At 42.4% G+C, this 20,917-nt stretch overlaps 1 protein-coding gene across 3 annotated transcripts in view; it reads right to left on the bottom strand.

Annotated features, from left to right (window-relative positions):
• DGKK (diacylglycerol kinase kappa) overlaps positions 1 to 20,917 on the bottom strand; it is a 105,284-nt gene that overhangs the window by 25,066 nt on the left and 59,301 nt on the right. For all 3 annotated transcript variants that reach the window (XM_016944194.1, XM_063804381.1, XM_016944195.2), the window contains exons 5-11: positions 13,579 to 13,714; positions 13,021 to 13,127; positions 12,591 to 12,713; positions 10,569 to 10,671; positions 2,690 to 2,873; positions 1,879 to 1,987; positions 975 to 1,114 (exon numbers count right to left, since the gene is read on the bottom strand). In XM_016944194.1, the coding sequence (XP_016799683.1) occupies positions 975 to 1,114; positions 1,879 to 1,987; positions 2,690 to 2,873; positions 10,569 to 10,671; positions 12,591 to 12,713; positions 13,021 to 13,127; positions 13,579 to 13,714 (902 nt within the window). The remainder of the gene's footprint in view (positions 1 to 974; positions 1,115 to 1,878; positions 1,988 to 2,689; positions 2,874 to 10,568; positions 10,672 to 12,590; positions 12,714 to 13,020; positions 13,128 to 13,578; positions 13,715 to 20,917) is intronic.

Here is a 20,917-nt window from a genome sequence, read left to right on the forward strand (position 1 = left end):
TAAAAATTAGTGCTTCAAAGGTGAAGACAGAAGTAAAAATGTTTATGTGGTGGGGGGAGGTGGGTTGTAGGGGGTGTCCAAGCAATCTCTGGTCACCTGATCTCAAGGTGACCATAAGAGGGACCTCTGTCTCATGACTTCTGTAGGCCAGTGTGATGGAAGGAATTGCCTTCCCTTTACAGGGTTCTCAGAGAGCAGTGCTTCTTAACCAGAGGTAACCATCAAGATCATCTGAGGTGCTTTTGTACAATACACATTCCAGGGCCCTGCCAAGACCTACTGAATCTTTGTGGTGGGGTTCAGGTTGATGTTTTTAAAAAGCTCCCCAGGAGATCCTTATGGGCAGCAATAAATCAAATGCTCCTATATACACCAGCATAGAAAGTCTTTTTTTCCTCAGGAGATAGGATGGTAGTACTTGCTCTTCTCTAGAGCAGTGACAATGTAAGCAAGTTATTTCTAAACTCTCCCTCCATCCCTTTTTTAGTTTCTTTGAAAATCTGATGAAATTATAGACTTTTCCCCAAGAGAGAATATGCTTAAACAGATCATTGGCTCTGCAATTTGAAGAGGGTTCACTGAACCCTTGAACTTTATCCATGGGGCCCCTGCTCTAGAATCGTTTAGTTTTTTTGGTGTTTTTGTTGTTGTTGTTTTTGTTTTGTTTTGGTTTTTTTGAGACAGGGTCTCACTCTGTCGCCCAGACTGGAATGCATTGGCATGATCATGGCCCACTGCAGCCTTAACCTCCCAGTAGGATCCTTTAGTTTTGAAGAGGGGCTTCAATGTTTGAAGGATACATGGTAGACCCTGGCTTCCCAAGAGACAAGCCCCACCCAACCCACAAATGGCTCTGCACTGAAGCCAGAAAGGAAATGAGGCTCTATCAGAGAGGTTAAAGTATTCCTGATTGAGATGATGTAAGTGATGTGGGACAGGAAGAGGCACAAGGGCCTGGTCTTTCAGCCACTTACCTGTCTAGGATCCTCACACTAGCCTGCTCCACTCTGTTGAGGATGTCCAGAGGTGACTTGCTTTTGTTCCAGAATGCACCCCAGCCCAGAACACGAGCCAGATCATTGCCAGTTCCAAGTGGGATGACTGCCAACTGACACTGCAAGAACAAAAGGAGACACCCTTTTCAGACAGTCTTTCTACCAAGCTTCACCCATGAAGGAACCCAGAGGGTACTCTTTGGGAAGAATTATGGTCTTAAAAGCAGTGGATTTACGGGACTTCAGATTCTGGGGAAGGTAATGAGAGGATGTTTGCAATTGGGTGAAATTTTCCCTAAGGAGTTGGACACCAGTGTTAACAACACAGAACCTACTAAGTAAAGGGAAAAGTTGCCGGAATAGGACAATATTCATGGCCATGCTTAAAGAAGAGAAATATAGCTGTGAATTTCTATCTGGGCTGGGCCAAGGAGGTGAAGTACGTCAGGAGACAAAGCTACTGGAGTGAGAAGAGCAAGGCGGCTGCCTAGGGACAGCAAGGAGACATAGAGGAAACTTTCTGCCACTCTTGAGACTCAAGGAAGAAAATCAGTGGGTTCAGGAGGGGAAGGAAATTGGGGGTTGAGTGCTGTCTAAGACCACTTCTGTTTTGTTTGCTCTCCTCCCCTTCAATTCTTCACTTTGAAGCCTAGGGAACAGAGCACTGCTCGTTCTTTCTGTCGATGTCACACAGATAGACAACCAGAAAACAGTGTAGATGAGTAGGCTTAGATTGGGAATCTACCAGTCAGGCTGAATATGAAACCTGGGGGAAACATATTTTACAGACAGGGAGGGCGAAGACTTGGGACTTCTTGGGATGGGCAGCTGCACACCCCTACTCTTTCTAGCAATGGCTAAACTGAGTCATCCAGGGACTTACCTTTTCATGTAATCCAAAGGCATCAATCAGAGATAAGACCCAGCTCACGCTGCCATCTCCACCACAAACCAGAATGCGAAAGCGAGCAAAGTTCTTGAACATAGACAGCCTGGAAGGACAAAGAGGAAAGGGGGTCATTTCATGAACAGCTGGGTTTTGTAACTTTTCCTACAATGTGTCAGGACACAAGGATTGCTGCTTTGGCACTCTGCTAACAGACCACCTGCCTTCTTTCCCTTAACCCTTATCTGTCTGTGGGATCTAAGACCATAGACCATCCCAGAGATCAGGCTTTGCCTCAACTCATTTTCTTTCTGTGCCTCTGGAAAACACTAGTAACCTAAACAGACCCATTTGCTGAGGCCCAGGAAGATGCCTTGCATGGTGGCCAGTGGGCTCACAGGAACCAGGACTGAGCAGCCAGATGGTCCCAAAATAAAACAGGTCTGTAGAGGAGATATATCTATTTGGTCCCGGGAAAGAGAGTGGCAGGAAAAGTAGACAGCAGTATCCATTTGTCTCTTTCTCTCAGGTTAGGAGGCATAGTTTTACGTTTTCCAACCAAAAAAGATAAAGCAAATCTGACAGGGGCTTGGACATGGGCTTGAAGGGATTTCTGGGAGAGGGCTAAGAGCCCTCCTACCAGCCAACCCAAAAGGCTCTGGAGTTATGTGCTTGTGTCCTGACTTGAGAAAATAGACCTTTCCTGCCCAAATACAAGAACTGATTCCAAGAAGCCTATTTTAGTTTAGAATGTATAGAAGGAAGACTCCCTCACATACCCAATCATATCCATGGGATACAGGCTTACCCTGCTTCAGGTCCACCCTTCAATAAGTCGAACACTTGAGATGGGTTAAGGTATTGCTTGAATTTTCGGAGGAAGACGATCCCCTGATGATCGCCACTTTTGGAGTTGATGAAGATGAGCAAGGGACATGAACAGGCTGATGACCAATCAAGATTCCAGAAGTCCGAAGATACTACTAATTGGCCTGACACAACGAAAAGAAAAAGAAGAAAAAAAAGAACGGACCCATTGAGATGGAAACGAGACATGACTTAACATCACTTTTTGCAATAACTTTTTGAGTATGAGTCTCAGTCTTTTGAAAATGAGGAGCAGAGGAAAAGTCAAGATACCACCCAGAGGGGCTTAAAAGTATTTGTCGTATTTGTCTAGCTGTTGTCAGACAAATGACATTTGCTGAGCCACTACCACATGCCAAGCATCATGCCAGATACTGCTAGGGGTATAGTCCCTGCCTTCAAGCTCAGGAGAGAGACTCATACACAACAGTATGTTGGAACATAAGGAATAAAGAAATTGGTGCCACAACAAAGGATTAGTAAAACTGTGAGGAAACTGAGGAAGGAGAGGATTGAGAACCCAGGTGGAAGACCAGCACACAACTAGTCCTTTCTCTGCCCAGGATACCTCAGTTCTTATAGTGAGAAGATACCAGGTCAGGAGAGAGGGGAAGGAAAGGCTGTCATTTAGCCAGGAGCTAATAACAGAACGTATCAATGTGGGGTGAAGCAAAGAGCTTTAATCACTTCTCTAAGGCTGTTGCAGAGCAATCTGTGTTATCTCACCAACTTCCCTGGGGAAACAAGACTATAGGAAAATTATCTGAACAAGGGAGAGGCTTTTAATAATCTCCGATATTGTAGTTACCCATAGAGAAGTAGGGTTATAGCAGTCTAAATAACCAAAGCCTGCCAGCTCGTGCTGAGTCTCAGAGCGTGTTGGCAGGGAGACAGGCAGTGTGCAATGGCCTCCTAAGAGATGCTAGACAAATAGTGAGCCCCCAGACCTCAGAGCTGTGGCTTGACAGGGATGCCTCTGCAAAAATAAATACACAGGGCAAAAAGCATGTGGCTCACTCCTCAGTGGGGGTGGGAGGAGGTGGGTTGAGAAGACCCATTTGTTTTAGCCTGGGTGAAAGGGAACCTGAAGGAAATCTACTTGAGCAGATTTCATAACTGGTTTGCCTGGAAAAATCAAAGGCAGGTTTCCCCTATGGGCCAATTCCCACTCACTGGCCAGTGGAGCTTGAAGGCATCCTAAGCCAGCTAGCCAGTCATGCACCAAATTTTTAGGACTTGCCAGGACTCACAGCTACAAGGGGAGTCTTGTAGAAGCTGGGTCCCCTCACTAGCATAGCTCGGAAGTAGTTACTTTCCCCGAATACATTATCCAAAAGTAGTACCCCTTCCAACATTTTTTTACTAAAGTAATATGTTGACACAATGGTAGTTAAGACACATTAATCCCTTCATTCAATAAATATGTATGGAGGGCATTCTCTGCGCCTGCTTTATGTCCTGAGAATACAGTGGTGGACAAGATAGAAATAGTCTCTGCCCTTGTGGAACTTATATTTTAATGGAGGAGACAGACCATAACAAAGAATTATAAAAAAGAATTTGCCATGAAGAAAAATAAAGTAGGGAAAGGGGGTAGATATTGGAAGGGGTGTTATTTTAGACAGAGTGTCAGGGATGGCTCCTTTCAGGAGGTGACATTTGAGATGAAACTTGAATGAATGCAGGAGTGAGCAATGCAGGGAAGAGTGTTTTGGGGGTAGGAAGAAGAATAAGTGCCAGGACCCTGAAAAGGGAGACTGTCTGGGCTGTCTGAGGACCAGTGAAGAGAATAGTATGGTTATTGTGGAGTGAGTGGGGGGGGGAGTGGCAGAAGATGAGGTCAGAGAGGTGACATGGGACAGATCCAATGGCAACAAGATGTTAGAGGAAGCAGTGCAAAAATAAGGGGAAGACTGTTCAGCATGGACTTGAGACGTCACGAGTCAGGTCTTAAGATATTTAAAGAAAGTAGTCAAAAGGTGTTAACTTTTTATGTGCTTGCTCCCCTACCAATGAACAATGCAGGCCCCAATTCATGGCCTAGCCCCAAGCTTACCTCTCCCTTGTTTTAGAACCTGTCTGTGCTCTGTGCTTCCCTTTCTCACTCTGCAACCCTCTGTCAACACCCTCTAAGTGAGCATATGACTTTGGGTATGCACCCTAATTAAAGGACTCATGGAAGCAACTTCTTGCCAACATCTAGTGGCTCTCTGAGGTGTGCTTGGAAGCAAGCACTTTCCCTGCCAGAGGTCCTGGAATAAACCTATCTATGCCCCCAAAGTTTTTGTTTTGTTTAGTGTCAAAGGCCCTTTGGGGGTAGTTCCTCTCTAAAGGTGAGACAGCAGTGGCAGTGAGACCAACCACTGTGTACTATTTGGGCCTCAGTTTCCTTATCTTCAAAATGAATCATTCAAAAACGTAAATTAGTTTCCCAGTGTTTAGATGAAAATGGACCTTTAAAAGCCAATCATTATGCTCATAACTTGGCTCCTAAAGATGAGAAGATGGTCAAACTTACTCATAACAAGAAATATACAGATTAAAACTAGTCTATGTTACCATTTTTTTTTCTTGTCTAGAACATTGGCAAAAAAAAAAAAAAAATAGATAACACACTTGACTGGGGAGGCCATGGGGAAATAGGCACTCTCATACACCAAGAATGGAAGTGCTGAGTGACACAAGCCCTGTAGAGGTGAATTTGACAGTATCTATGAAAATTACAGAGGCATATGCATTTTGACCTAGTGATTCCATTTCTTGGAATTTTTCATATAGACGTGTATGTAAAAGGATATGCATGAGGCTGTTCACTGTGGCATTATCTGCAATAGCAAAAGACTGAAAACTACTAAATTATTCATCATAGTGGACTGGTTAAGTACGTTATGGTGTATCCATACAGCAGAATATCTTGTAACTGTAAAAAAGAGCGAGGAAGCAATTTGTTGATAAGGAAAAATCTCCAAAATATACTGTGAAGGAGAACAAGAGCAAGGCGCAGAACAATGTGCATAGTATTAAAAGGGGTGGATAAGAATATCTATTTATATTTACTGGTATATACATGAAGAACTACTGGAAGGTATTTAAGAAACTAATGGCAGTATTGAACTGTGAGTGAGGATATGGGGGCCGTAGGAGATTGAGAAGATCAGAGAAAAGATAGCAGCAAGACTTTTCATTAAGTATTATGTGTATATATGTATTTCTTTTTTAAAAAACTGAACCATGTGAATATATTAACTAGACAAGAATTGAATTAAGAAATAGGAAAAAAGAATTATACTAATGCTGTCTATAAATTAAATAGCCATGAGGGTGTAAACTAGAGTGAGCATAGGAAGCTTAGGGAGAAAATTCTGTAATTAAGGCAACTTGAACTTTAGCATCAAACCTCATCTGTGGATGGGAAGACAGTGGGACATAGCCCCAGCAGGAAGGCAGTCCCAGGAGACTACAGGGGCAGCTCCATCTAGTATTTCCCCCTGAGGAAGAGAATATCTGAATTTCAGCAAGGCCAAGTTTGTCAAGAGAATCTTGTGAACCAGGTGACAAAGATGGGTGCCACTGAGGGCAGAAATATAATAATGTTAAGATTTATAACCAGGTAATCCTTTCCACAAGATTGCTTTTGAATAGACTGATGTTAATCATAAGGGAGTGCCCAGTATTATTCCACAATTTTAATTGACAATTCACATGGAAACATAGAAGTCTGGCTTGTGAACTCTGAAGTACTCAAAGCTGGAGGAAGAGATACTTAATGACAGAATCAAGATTGAAAAGTGACCTTGACAGGCTGACTGGTCAAAGTCCAGGGATGAAATGTAAAGGGAATAAATGTGAAGCTTGCCCTTTAGGCTCAAGGACATAAATTGTACCAGAACAGGACAATACGAACTTGACTTGGCAGCATCAAGTTTGAAAAGAGCTTAGGGGACTTAGTTGACTTTAAGCTCCTGATGAGTCAACAGCCTGAAAGAACCTTTCAAAAAAAGCTCATGTTTCTTTGAGCTGCATTAATATAACCACAGTGCCCTAAACAGGGAGCCAACAGTCCCACTCAAATTTATTCTGTTCACTCCACAGAAAGATGCGAAATTGGCATAGGTTGGCTTACCATTCTCTTCCCGTACTTTTAAAATCCTCCCTTACAAATGTCAACTCATTTAACCTTCATGACACACCTGAGTACAACTGTTATTCCTTATTGGCAGAAAACAAATGCCAGATTAACCACAGAGAGGTTAAGTAACTTGTCCAGGGGCATACAGTAAATGATAGAGTGTGTTTCTAGGACTAGTAGTATCAGCAACATCTGGGACTTGTTAGAGATGCAATTTCCTGGGCCCCACCCAGATCTACTGAATCAAATGCTCTGGGGGTAGTGCCCAGAAATCTGTGTTTTAACAAGCCTTTCAGAAGCTTCTGATACAACAACTACTGCACTTCACTATTTTTTCTCCATATGAGCCAGTGATGCTATCTTAGTCGTTGCTCAGCATTGAGCCTTACATACAGGCAGTATTCAGTAAATGTATTAAGGAATTCATGTAACAAATCTTGACTGTGTGTATACCGTATACCCAGGTCTGAGTCAAGTGCTAAGGATACAGAGAGCTCACAGTCTGTGGTAGAAGACGGACACCATTATAATGTCATGTGTTAGGTGCTTTGAGATATGTCTTCTTGGTTTATAGCCATAGAAGTAATTGATTTGTTTGGGAGAGTGGGAAGAGGCCATTACAGAAGCTGTCAAACAGAGAAGACAATGTTTAATTTTGAGCTGGACCCTAAAGGATAAGAGAAGGAATATACCAAGCAGACTGGATAGGAAAAAGGGATAATTGGAAGGAATTCTCAGAAATTAGAGTCTACTGACTGAATAAATATATACGTGAACAGATGGGTGTGACTCAACGCTAGCAAGGGCCTTCTCAGAAAGTCATGAGCTGGATGCCCTCATGACTTCAGCTGGGTGCTAAAGAAAGGATTCTCTAGCTCAGCCAGGGGGCATTGAACCAGACCATCTTTAAGGACCTCACATGGCTAAGATTCTATGACTGGAAGATGCAAAAGATTCCTCTGGGATGGGACCTTCCAGTAGGAAACTTACCCATTAAAGGGCATAAAGCCACAGCCAAGAAGCCAGGAAGACAGAGTCAAGAAGATAGGGAAGTTTGAAAGACATTTCTAAGAAATTCCAGGACAAGTAATGCATGATAGAAAGAAGGGCTGGCAGTGAGTGAGATTCAATTGGATCAAGATTGCAGATGACTAGGAGGAAAAGTTAAAAGCTAACTCATGGGATATTAAATAAGACACCAAACAAAAAGAATAGATTAGCCCAGGTGCTCCTAAGCAATAATATTATATCACTGGTGGAAAGAAGAAGAAAGTAACAATGCCATTATTTGACAAGCTATAACAAGCATAAGGAGTGATATAGGATAGGAAGAAATAAATTTTAAAAACACCAACACAAGGACAGGAAGCACAGAACATGTTTGGCCCAGTTACAAAGGAGAGGCGGCAACCCTCTTAACACCTATTTGGGGTCATTTGTGGCATGCTGAGGTGGGCCATCTGCTTAAAGACATCTTTGTCAGGTCCCTGTGGGGGTGAGCAAAATGTCTCAGATTCAAAACTAGGTTGATTTCACTACCAGCCTGATTTTGCTCAGCTGACCAGTTTGCTACTTTTCTTCTTGTATCAACTGCATCTTCCCCTAGTCCCTCATTCTCCTAACTAGGCAAGTATCTCTTATTTACTAAGTCATCAATTTCATCACCTCTTTGGTCAACTACCCGGTGGGTGACTCCATATGGATAACTATTTGAGTAGATCTGAGAATAATATATGCATGTATACCTGAGTGAAATTCAGTTTTGTGTCTTTACATGTTATTATGGGGACATATGAGTATACTTGCCTGCAGAAACCTGTATGAATGGCTCATTCCATGTACTAAGGTCTAGCTATATCTGTGTTAGGGTTGGAAAAATAACTGGAAGGATCTAGAGTGGCTGTGTGTGTGTGTGTGCGCGTGCACATATATATGAGCACGCACATACACATGTGGTATGTCTAGTTCTAAAACTATGTTGTAATGGCTACAGGAATCTTTGCCCCCTTCTGTTCTCTAAGGAAACCATCTACTCTTCTTTCTTTTCCTTTCTTTGCTTCCAGCTAATGCTGGCTCTTCCCTGGCAGTGAAGTGAGCAACTAGCATCTATGTGGGGATAATTTTTAAGTCAGTGAAACGAGGGTTCAGTAATCACTCTTGGGCCAGTGGATATCCCACACGTCAGAGATGGACAAATTAGCAAATTAGAGAAATATAGATTAAAACATTCCAGGAAGAATTTGAACTTTCCTCCAGTAAGTGAAATTGACCATATATAGAGTGAAACTAATCATACACAAACTGAAATTTATGAGCAGTGTATCTCTTCCCTGGCTTAGTGAAATAGTAGTATGTCAGTGGTAAGTATATTAGATTTCTAAATTTCTTAGTATTAGTAAAATAGGTTAGGTCTTTTAAGCTGTGATATGTGATTTTGATCTTGACAGTTCCCACTCTTTAATAATGAGTAATGGGAGAAGTAAATGAACAAGTCAATGGCAAAAAGGAGAGTCTCTCAGAAAAAACAAAGAAAAAGTAGGGAAGGAGAGGTGAATTCAAAAGGCAAGTGCCAAAGAGTGAATCATCCCTGTGGGGTCTGCACTTTTTATTAGGCTAGGAGACTAGATATTTAGTTGCCCAAGAAGTTGAGGGATTTAATTTTATGGTCCTTTGAGGTTATGTTTTTAGATACTTAGGCCCTTCACATATTATCATCTATCTTCACGATAGATAGCTTCATTCCCGTTTACAGATGGGGAAAGCAAAGCTCAGAGAATGTAAGTGACTAACCCAACATCACATATCTAGTAAGTAACTAAAGCTCATAATTGCCTAGCTCTTGTTTTTTTTCCTTACGTCATGATACCTCCATGTCTTACTTATTCTTAAACAAACACAAAAACTATACAAAATACCCTTCTTCTTGGCTTCTGCTTTTTTTGTTCTAACATTGCTAGACCTCTTGATAGAAGACTCTATACAAAGTTTATTCTTGCTGCATTGATTTCATTACTACCTCCTTTCCGCTCAACCTCCTATAAATGGTTAATATTTCTAAGGTTTTCTCATTTCCAAATGTCTCTACCATTCCCTTGGCACTTAGCATATGACACATCAAATTGTTAATTGTTGTATTATATCAGTAGCCTGAATCCACAATAATCAATAGCTCTGGCAATGACCATGTCTTAGATCTTTCTGTAGCCTTCAGACACCTTGAGAACAGAGTTCTTAATAAATCACTAGTGTCCAGGAATTGACAAAGCATCAGTGAAGTTGGGGTAATGATCATGTTAGTTTCATATTTAGGAACAACATTGGTGTTTGTTTCCATTTTAAAAGTAAGATAACCTGGCCTTCATGAAGTTCTTCCTTGACCACCTGGACACAAACTTATTTCATGACTTATCCAGTGTTTGGAAATCATGAAAAAGCTGAAATCAATTCTGATCAGAAACAATTGTGACCGAGCTACAGAGAACATGCCCACATACATATACACCAGAAAGAACAACATTCACAATCCCAAAGGTAAGAGAACCAGGAGCTATCTATATACACATGCACAGTCCTACTTCCCCAAAATGTTTGACTGGTTGAGGAGAATAATTTAATTGCAGTCCTTCTTCCCAGCCTTTGCACCTTCCCTACATCCCCAATGTGTTTCTGAGGTTAAGATTTAACTACTCACCATCGCCTTTGGGGTCGCTTAGAGCAGTGGGAGGAATGACTGATGAGCGATGGCTTCCGAAGCAACATTCCTTGGAAAACCGTCTCCTACAGTCATCATGCACCTGAAACGACAAGAGAAGAGCAGAGAAAAAAAAGGAGGGGGAGAGAAAAGGATATCATTGATCAGTCTTGAGTTCCAATACCAAGATTTAGATTCTTAGTATTTAATCTCCCTTTCTGAGATTTGGTGCCATACATATATCCCTAACTCACCTGAACACCCCCATTCTACTCTGAGCCTACACTGTCTCTCAGTGTGGCCTCAGAACTCTGGTCCTTTCAAAGGTAGCTTTCAGAAGATACCCACCTACAGGCACTGAGAAATCACCAGTTCTAAGGCACAACCTTAGTGGCCTGCAGAATGGGGAACTTACATGCAGTATAAAAGAGTTAATAATAATAATCTAATATTACACTTCAATCCTTATAACAACAGGTGTGTGAGGTAGAAAAAACACTATTGAATTCATTTTAAAAATGAAGATACCAAAGCTCAGAGAGGTAAAGGGTTTTGCCCAAGGTCAAACAGCTGGGAAGTGACAGCTGAGACTCTGCTGCCTTTCCCACAAGCGGCCATTCTTTCCAGATTTCTGACATCTTCAAGTGCCACTTCCTGGAAAATTACACATTTTCTAGGGGGAATGAACCTGGCCTGGTTATTCAAAAGCAATTGAAAAAAAAAAAAACAGAGGACAACCAGAGTCTTCTAAGAAGAAGCCCTTCAGTTTCTTCTTGTCTAGAAAACTCAGTTTTGGAGAAGCATCTAAAAGGCTAAAAATCAAGATCAGGGTCTCTCAACTTCAGCATTACTGATATTTTGAGCCAGATAGTTCTTTGTTATGAGAGGCTGACCTGTGCATTGTAGGAGGTTCAGCAGAATACCAGGCCTCTACCCACTCCATGTCAGTAGCACTTCCCTCCACCCTGAGTTGCAAAAATAAAAAATGTCTCCACACACTGACAAATGTCTCCTGGGGGGCTAAATTACCCCCAGCTGAGGACCACTGGTTTAGAGGCATGGTAGTGTTGTAGTTAAGAGTGTGGTCGGCTGGGAACGGTGGCTTATGCTCGTAAGTCCAGCACTTTGGGAGGCCAAGGTAGGAGGATCACTTGAGCCCAGGAGTTTGAGACCAGCCTGGGCAACATAGCAAGACTCCGTCTCTACAAAAAAATTAAAAAGTTAGCTGGGCATGGTGGCATGTGCCTGTAGTCCCGGCTACTCTGAAGAGGCTGAGGTGAGAGGAGCCCACCTCACACGAGCCCAGGAGTTTGAGGCTGCAGTGAGCTGTGATTGTGCCACTGTACTCCAGCCTGGGCGGCATAGTGAGACCCTGTCTCAAAAACAAAAAACAAAACAAAACAAAAAAGAGCATAGTCTTTGCAGAATTATGTATGAATCAAGACTCTTGCTTACTGGCTGAATGACCTTGGACAAATGAAATTGGTCCAAATGACCTTGGACCCCTTCACTTTTCTGACCCTCACCTTCCTCATCTGTAAAATGGGAACAATGAGGCCCGGTTTAGGCTTATTGGAAGGAATAAATGAGATCATGTATATTAAGCACTCAGTATATAGTGGCAATAATAATGTGTTAATATTATCAACCATTTTTAATTAATAAAGGTTACAAGTTCCTAGGAAATAGTGAATGAGAAAGGGAGTAGGTTTCTCAAAGGCAGACTCAGAACTTATTTTTAATTGCCCATACTGCCATTAGAGAGTTCAGCTTTTCCCATTTGTTAGTAGGCCTCACCAATTAAGAAGCAGCAAAGATGGTCTTAAATCTTTCTCCCAAAGAAAGGCTCCATAGTCAGATCTGGAAAGGCAGGATACTAAGATTTATACTATGGAATCTGTTTAACCTGTTTTGAGATAAGGGTTTCTTAGATTTCTATCTATGTGTATACATGGTCAAGCTCTAATCCACCCCCTCGTCAGGAGTTAAGTTCTCTAAATATCAAGATGAGAAGAGTCTTACCGTAGAATTACACCACAGGCAGCGGAAGTCTTGAAGTCTTTGATAACTGCCACAGCTCTCATGACACACTGCACACTGAGAGCTGACAGGCATGTTTCCTTCTACCCATTGATGGGGCATGTTCTGCAGAAGGGTAAAAAGACACAGGAGGTAGAAGTTAGAGACATAAGGAGAGGAAGGGCCAACTGGAATAATTGTACTACTCCATGGAGGACATTAGGTAAATGACCCAAATGACCCTGCCCTCCCTACTCCAATGCTAGTGAACAATGACAAGTGGAGGAGGGAGGTTCATTCTTCCAGATAAGTTGGATTGTGAGCCTAGGACTTTGCTTATCTGGAGTTAGGAAGAAGTCTTCCTCCCCCTGTGTATCCTGGTTGAAGGGGACATGGGAGAGGCCGACTGTGGGAAGACATGGCTAGTACTTACTACTTCATCTGCAGGCAGAAGGAGGTCATCAGTGATAGACAATGTATTCCACTTGCAGTCTTTGCTTGCTCTCAAAGCACATAATCTGTGAGATTTCACTTTGCACACTGTGAGAAGAGGAAGAGAAAAGATGGGTGTGAATCTGGTGACAGTGAGGATTCTAATTCTCTTCCCAAAGCTGCTCTGAAAGTTAGAACACAGATGCATTCTAAATAGTTCTAATGCACCTCCAAAAACCTATTTCCAATAGGATCCAGTTCCTTTTTATTCTTACTGGCTAATCTTTTTATTATCCAACTTGAATGAAAATTGATGGTAAGAATGAGGTGATTTCTGTCTTTTTAACACTTGCGATAATATAGTCCCATCCCCCCACACTCATCCTTCTATTTTCATCCCCTTTATGTTAGTTTCCTCCCTTTTTCTTTCCTCAATCAGAGTTAACCTCACACCAGAGTCAGTGACCTAGTATGAGTTAATGATACTAAAGCCACATGAGTTCCTTCATCCCTATATCTACCCACTGAACTTCACTTCCTAAAGGAATCAGAAAGGTACCTTCACAGATGATGGCATCTCTAGATAAGGCAGGAATGCTCTCTCGACAAACATTGCAGTGCTGGGTCCGGTGGCTGTAACTGGAGTACCAACAATGCATTCCAACAAGAAAAGGGTTGTTTTCTGCTGCAGGTATCTAAAATAAATAAACGAGAAGAGAGAATGGAGGATGAATCACAGAGACGGATTAAAGAGGGCCTGAAAATCTGCTGCTAAGTCTAAAATGGCCTGCTGTATAGGTGTCAGAGCGTGTGAAGGGGAAGACTGAAAGTTGGAGCCAATACCTGGGACCTGGGATACTTTGTGTGCGTTTTTGTTTGTTTTGCCAGTCGTTTCAAAAAGAAAAATAATAGAGGGGCAGACCCTGGAATAGAAGCTGAAGGCAGGAGTAATTATCTTTTTTTTTTTTTTTTTTTTGAGAGGAAGTCTTGATCTGTCACCAGGCTGGAGTGCAGTGTCGCAATCTCGGCTCACTGCAACCTCCGCCTCCCGGATTCAAGTGATTCTCCTGCCTCAGCCTCCCAAGTAGCTGGGACTACAGGCATGCACCACCATGCCCGGCTAATTTTTGTATTTTTAGTAGAGACGGGGTCAAGTGATCTGCCTGCCTCGGCCTCCCGAAGTGCTGGGATTACAAGCGTGAGCCACTGTGCCCGGCCAGGAGTAATGATCTTTATACTGCTTGGCCAATCACTCTATTGTCTTAGTTCAAGCAAAAATGTGTTGTCTTAGCCTTGGCCTTGGTTCTCTAGCCAGGGAATAAAGACAGGAGGTAAGGCTCTGACTCTGGGCTAGGGAATATTATAATAAGGCTTTAACTACCTCCTGGAGGTATACACTTTCCTTCCTGGCTGCCAGGTGAGCAGAGCATTGCTTTACCTGGACGACAGTTTCATCTCAGGGGATTCTTTTAGGAATCCCTTGAGTATTCTTTTAGGAATACCACGCTCTGACTGCCTACAGCAGTTTCCTGATTAATCAGCTTAATTCATCCAATAATCCATTAAACAAATATTTACTGAGTAAATACTTTGTGCTTGGCACTTTTCAAAGCATTTGAGATATAGTGAACAAGACACAACCCCTGCCTACATGGAGTGGCATTCTTTTTGGTGTCCTCTTTCATGGTACTGAGTTTGACATTTTTTGTTAATGTGCCTTAACATTTTTTGTTAAATGCTGCATTTGTATTTCACAGCCTGACTTTCATGACTGCAGGGAAGGCAAGGGTATACCAGCAACAGTTTTGAGATTGAAAGAAGGGAAGGGTGAGCACCAAAAAAACTCCAAGGACTCTTACACCTTTTCACTAATTCCTGAGAATGTCTGATTTTCTCCTTCTCTGCCTTCCCCTGAAGTTCAGACATAGGCGTACACAGAGCTTTTCATTCTTGACATTATAATGAGTTGGGTGTGTAAAGGCATGACAAGACTTTAAAAAGAACTATATTTTCTTTCTGACATCAGTTGACAGTGGGGCGAGAGAGAGAGAGAGAGAGAGAGAGAGCTAGCTACTGAGGGCTCTAGCACATTAAGTATTCATCCTTGGTCAATTTACATGAATTAGATATCCAAGACATACCCTGCACATTGCCCTCTCTGATCACTCCTTCCCACTTCTGGCATGCTGGTTACGTGCTAAGCTACTGTTGATTTGACCTGGAACCTTCTGGAAAGGAAAGCTATTTTGATGAACTAAAGGCTCACATGTTCTGGGATTGCTTTGTGATTGTAATGTTTATTGTACATTAAGACACTGGAAAGCTCTAGGGTGATTAGAATAGAAGATGGAGAGTCCTGAGGAAGTGACATACTCTTGGCTTTGGCACTTTGAGCTCCTAGAACCTTTCTACTCCCCAAGTCACTAGATTGTAATTCTACAAGCAACTTTTTTTTTCCTCCCAGTCTCCTCTCCTCCAATAATTACTAAGAACCTATTATGTATCATCTACCATGGTAGGCACTGGAGATGCAGAGATGAATAAACCATAGTTGTTTCCCTCAAGGAATTTATAGTCTACTGGAGGAAACAAATTCTAAAACAGATCATTCCTGTACAGAGTGACAAGTGAAGCTCTTCTAGAATGTGCAAGGTTTCACAGGACTGCGTGGAAGAAATTCAGAGCTCTGCCTGGGTATAATATTAAATTTCATTGTCCAAATTGCCTACAGAATACAAAGGAATAGGTAAAATGGACATTGCTTAGGTTCAGCAGTTGAGGTGATGGAATTTATATTCCTTGTGTACATCCTATTCTGTAAGAAAAAGTTGATGCTTCCCTCCCTGGATGAGTATGTGTGGCGATTGAACTGTGTCCCCTCAGAAATATGTTCAAGTCCTAACCCTTGGTACCTATGAATGTGACCTTACTTGGAAATAGGGGTTTAACCGATATAATCAAATTAAGATGAGGCCATAATGGATTAGAACGGGCCCTAATCCAATGACTGGTATCCTTATAAGAGAGGAATTTGGACACAGACAGGCACACACAAAGAGGAGAACACCTTGTGAAGATACAGAGCACACAGACACAGGGGAGAACACCAGGTGACAATGAAGGTGGAGATTGGAATGATGCATCTGCAAGCCAAAAAATGCCAAAGTTTGCCTGCAATCACCAGAAGCTAGGAGGAGGCAAAGAAAGATCCTTCCCTAGGGTCATCAGAGAAAGCATGGCTCTGCAGATACCTTAATTTGGGACTTCTAGACTCTAAAACTGTGAGACAGTAAGTTGCTGTTGGTTTTAAGCCATCCAGTTTGTAGTTATTTTATTATGGCAGCCCTAGGAAACTAATACAGATTTTGGTACTGGGAAATGGGGTGCTGCTGTAACAAATACCTAAAAATGTGGAAGTGGCTTTGGAACTGGGTAATGGGTAGACTAGAAGAATTTTGAGACACATGCTAGAAAAAGCCTAGATTGCCTTGAACTGAGTGTTTCTAAAAATATGAACATTAAAGGTGTTTCTGGTGAGGCCTCATGTGAATATGTGGAACATATTGGAAACTAAAGGAAAGGTAATACTTTTATAAGGTAGCAGAGAACATGGCTGATTTTGCTCTACTGTTGGGTGGAAAGTAGACTTTGTGAGCAATAAACTTGAATATTTGACTGAGGAGATTTCCAAGCAAAGTATAAGAGGTGCATCTTGGTTTCTCTTTGCTGTTTATAGTAATATGTGATAGGGAAGTGATACACTGAGGAAAGAAATTGTGTTAGTCTGCTCAGGCATCATAAAAAATAGCATAGACTGAGTGGTTTAAAAACAGAAATCTAATTTTCTCACAGTTTACAGCTGGAAAGTCCAAGATCAAGGTATCAATCAATTCAGTCCTTGGTGAGGGCTTCCTTCCTAGCTTGTAGAAGGCCACCTTCTCACTGTGTACTCTTGTGGTTTTTCCTCAACGTGTGCATGTAGAGAGAGAGAGAGAGAAGAAAGAAAGAGAGAGAGAGAGAACACCTCTTTCTTTTCCTCTTATTATAAGGCCACCAATCCTATCGGATTAGGTCCCCACCCTATGGCCACATTTAACCTTATTTGCCTCCTAAATGTCCTATCTCCAAAGTCACATTAGGGGTTAGGGCATCCACATATTAATTTGGGTGGAGGGCACACAATGCAGTCCATAACAGAACTATTAAGCAAAAAGTCACCAGAACTAGAAGATTTAGAAAATTCTCAGCCTATCCATATTGCAAAACCCAAGAAAGTGTGCCCTGCAGAGAACATCAAGGGTGTGTCTGGACAAACTTTTGCTGGAGAGATTAGATGTGGGACACCTGGCTCCGATTAACCACTTCAGCAGAACACTGTCAGATTGGACTGAACTTGGACTTAAGGGGACAGATATGGGATAAAATGAAGGAAGGTTGTCAGACTTCTGAGATTCTATAGGCATGAAACACACCGATAAAGCGACTCAGCTGTGAACATGTGTTATCCTTCAAGAAAATGGAAGAATGACTTCCAGGGGTAGCTCAGAGGCCATCAAGGCTGCCGAGAGAGGCTCAGAGGCCAGAGATGCTGCTGTTGCCGTCATAGGCCCAAAGAATGTGGGCCCAAGGGGCAGAGGCACTGCTTCCTTGGTTCCAGAGGGTGGAGTTGTCTCCTGGGTTCCAGAAGGTGGGGCTGTCTCCTTGGTTGTGCAGGGGCTTGTGGGGGGATTGACTCTCCAGTGAGCTAAGAGAGTAGGGTCAGAGAACAGAACACCTAGCCCCAGAGAATTATTCTCAGGCCTGGAGAACCTGATGGAATTTGCCCTGCTGGGTTGCCAATTTTTTTTAAAACCCGCAACCATTTTATTCCTTCCATTTTATCCCTTTCTTTCTTTTTTTGAGACGGACTCTCACACTGTGGCCCAGGCTGGAGTGCAGTGGCGCGATCTCGGCTCACTGCAAGCTCCGCCTCCCGGGTTCACGCCATTCTCCTGCCTCAGCCTCCCTAGTAGCTGGGACTACAGGCGCCCGCCACCACGCCCGGCTAATTTTTTTTTTGTATTTTTAGTAGAGACAGGGTTTCACCGTGTTAGCCAGGATGGTCTCGATCTCCTGACCTCGTGATCCGCCCACCTCGGCCTCCCAAAGTGCTGGGATTACAGGTGTGAGCCACCGCGCCCGGCCATTTTATCCCTTTCAAAATGGGAATATCTGTCCTATGCCTGTCTCAACATTGTATTTTGGAAGCATATAGCTTGTTTTCTTGGTTTCACACGTCCATAGATGGAGAGGAATATTGCTGAGGATGGACCATACACAGAGTCTCATTCATACCTGATTTAGATTATTTACAAAATGATATTTTGGACTTAGATTTAACGCTGGAATGTGCTATGGCTTTTGAAGAGGTTGAGATGACAGTGAATGTATTTTGCACATTGGAAGGACATGAATTTGGGGGGGACTAGAGGGTGGACTCTTGTGGATTGAACTGTATCCCCCCAAAGGATATGTTCAAGTCCTAACGTCCACTACCTGTGACTGTGATTCTATATGGAAGTAGGGTCTTTGAAGACATATTACATTTAAGATGAGATCATACTATATTATGGTGGGCCTCAATCCAATGACTGCTATCTTTATAAAAAGAGAAATTTGAACATAGGTACATACAGAGAGGAGAACACCATGTGAAGATACAGAGGGAACAGACACAGGGGAGAATACTATGTGATGATGAAGGCAGAGATTGGAGTGATGTGTCAGCAAACTAAGGAACACGAAGAATTACCAGCAACCACCAGAAGCTAGGAAGAAGCCAAAAAAAAAATTCCTCCCCTAAATCTTACAGAGAGATCATGGCCCTGTTGACATGTTGATTTCAGACTTCTAGCCTCCAGGACTCTGAGAAAATAAATTTCTGTTGCTTTCAGCCACAAAATTTGCAGTAATTTGTTATAGCAGCCTTAGGAAACTAGTACAGTATATAATTCCAGGTCTTCTTACTTGTTGACACAGATTAAAAATCCATTTTGAAGACAGATTTAAAACTGTGGCATGTACACAAACCACGGATCTCTAAATGCTAAAGAAAGTAGTTTTCTTTAAAGCTTTCAGTGTGTGGTTGTTGGGTTTTTGTGTTTGATTTTTACTCTCTGTAAAATACTTAGGTGAATACATTCATGCAGTCCATTGCTCCGATCGGATTCTTCATTTGCAATGGACTGAATGCTTGTGTACCCCCTTCATATCATATGTTGAAATCCTAACCCTCTAGGTGATGGTATTAGGAGATGGGGCCTTTGGGAGGTGATTAGGTCATGAGATTGGAATCCTCATGAATTGGATTAGTGCCCTTATAAAAGAGACCCCAGAGACCCATCTCAGTCCCTTTTCCACCATATGAAGACACAAGAAGACAATTGTCTATGAACCAGGAAGTGGGTCTTCACCAGACACTGAGTCTGCCAGTGGCTTGATCTTGGACTCTCTGGCTTCCGGAAGTGTGAGAAACAATGTTTGCCGTTTTAAGCCACCTAGTCTGTGGAATTTTTTATAGCAGCCCAAACTGACTAAGACAGGAATTGGTACTGAGAAGTGAGGAGTACTGCTATAACAAATACTTAAAAATGTAGAAAAAACTTTGAAACTGGGTAATGGGTAGCGGTTAGAAGAGTTTTGAGGTACATGCCAAGAAAGCCTAGATTGTTCTGAATAGAATTTTAAAGGAGATTTTGGTGAGAGCTCAGAAAGGGAAAAGGAGAGCTGTAGAGAAAGCTTCTATCTTCTAAGAGTATACCTGAGCAATCATGAACAGAATTTTGGTAGAAATGTGGACCGGCCAAGAACATGTTACTGGACAATAAAGAAAAAGTGATTGTTGTTATAAAGTGGCAAAGAACTTGCCTGAATTGTGTTTGTATTCTAGTGTTTGATGGAAAGTAGAACTTGTGAATGGTGAAATTCGATATTTAGCTGAGGATATTTGGTTCCTCCTGACTGCTTATAGTAAAATGTAAGATAGAGAGTGACATCAACAAGACGGTGGAATAGGAGTTCTCCAGCTTCACTCCCTGCACTACAGAAATCCAACTGGCAACTATCCACAGGCAAGAATACCATTATGAATATCCCAGAACTTTGGAGTGAGGCTGAGACAACCCCCTTGGACCACAGAACTGAGAAAACCCAGGGTCAAATGGTAAGAGTAATGGTTCTCTTTGACTATGCCGCTTCCCCCTCAAGCTGGTGCAGTGCCTCAGAGAATTTCCCTGGAGTTATGGTTTCTAAGTGGGAAAAGAGAGTTGAAGGCAGATATTCAGCTTCCTCACATTTCGGGACCCTTCACAGGAAGTCCACTCCTGTCTTGTCCCACGGGAAACATTGGTAGTACCAGCAGGGCTAGGTCACTTGGGGTCAGTAAGAAACAAAAAATGGGGTGGGGCTCACAGTAATCAATGTATAGATCTTGGTGGCTGCTCTGTGTTCCTGCCAATGGAAGTGCCACATCAGAGGAGCTTGCCAATAGCACCATGCTGCAGGAAACATGGTCCACGGGTCTTCCAGGCTTGAATCCCTAGCTAGCTTCTTCAGACAACCTGGGTGCTCTGATTAACTCTTCCCCAGGCCAAGGGATAACTGTTAGGCCAGCGATTACCCATGGAGGAACACCTGGCCCCATCCAACCCTAGTGTCAGAGAGGTGATCCAATAAATTCTGATGCTCATTGACAACAAAGCCAGACAAAGACACAACAAAAAAAGAAAACTACAGGCTAATATCCCTGACAAACACAGATGCAAAAATCCTCAATAAAATATTAGCAAACTGAATTTAAGAATACATTAAAAGAATCATTTACCATGATCAAGTGGGATTTATCCCTGAGATAAAAAGAT

The sequence above is a fragment of the Pan troglodytes genome, chromosome X (genome assembly GCF_028858775.2).
Source record: "Pan troglodytes isolate AG18354 chromosome X, NHGRI_mPanTro3-v2.0_pri, whole genome shotgun sequence".
NCBI lineage: Eukaryota > Metazoa > Chordata > Mammalia > Primates > Hominidae > Pan > Pan troglodytes.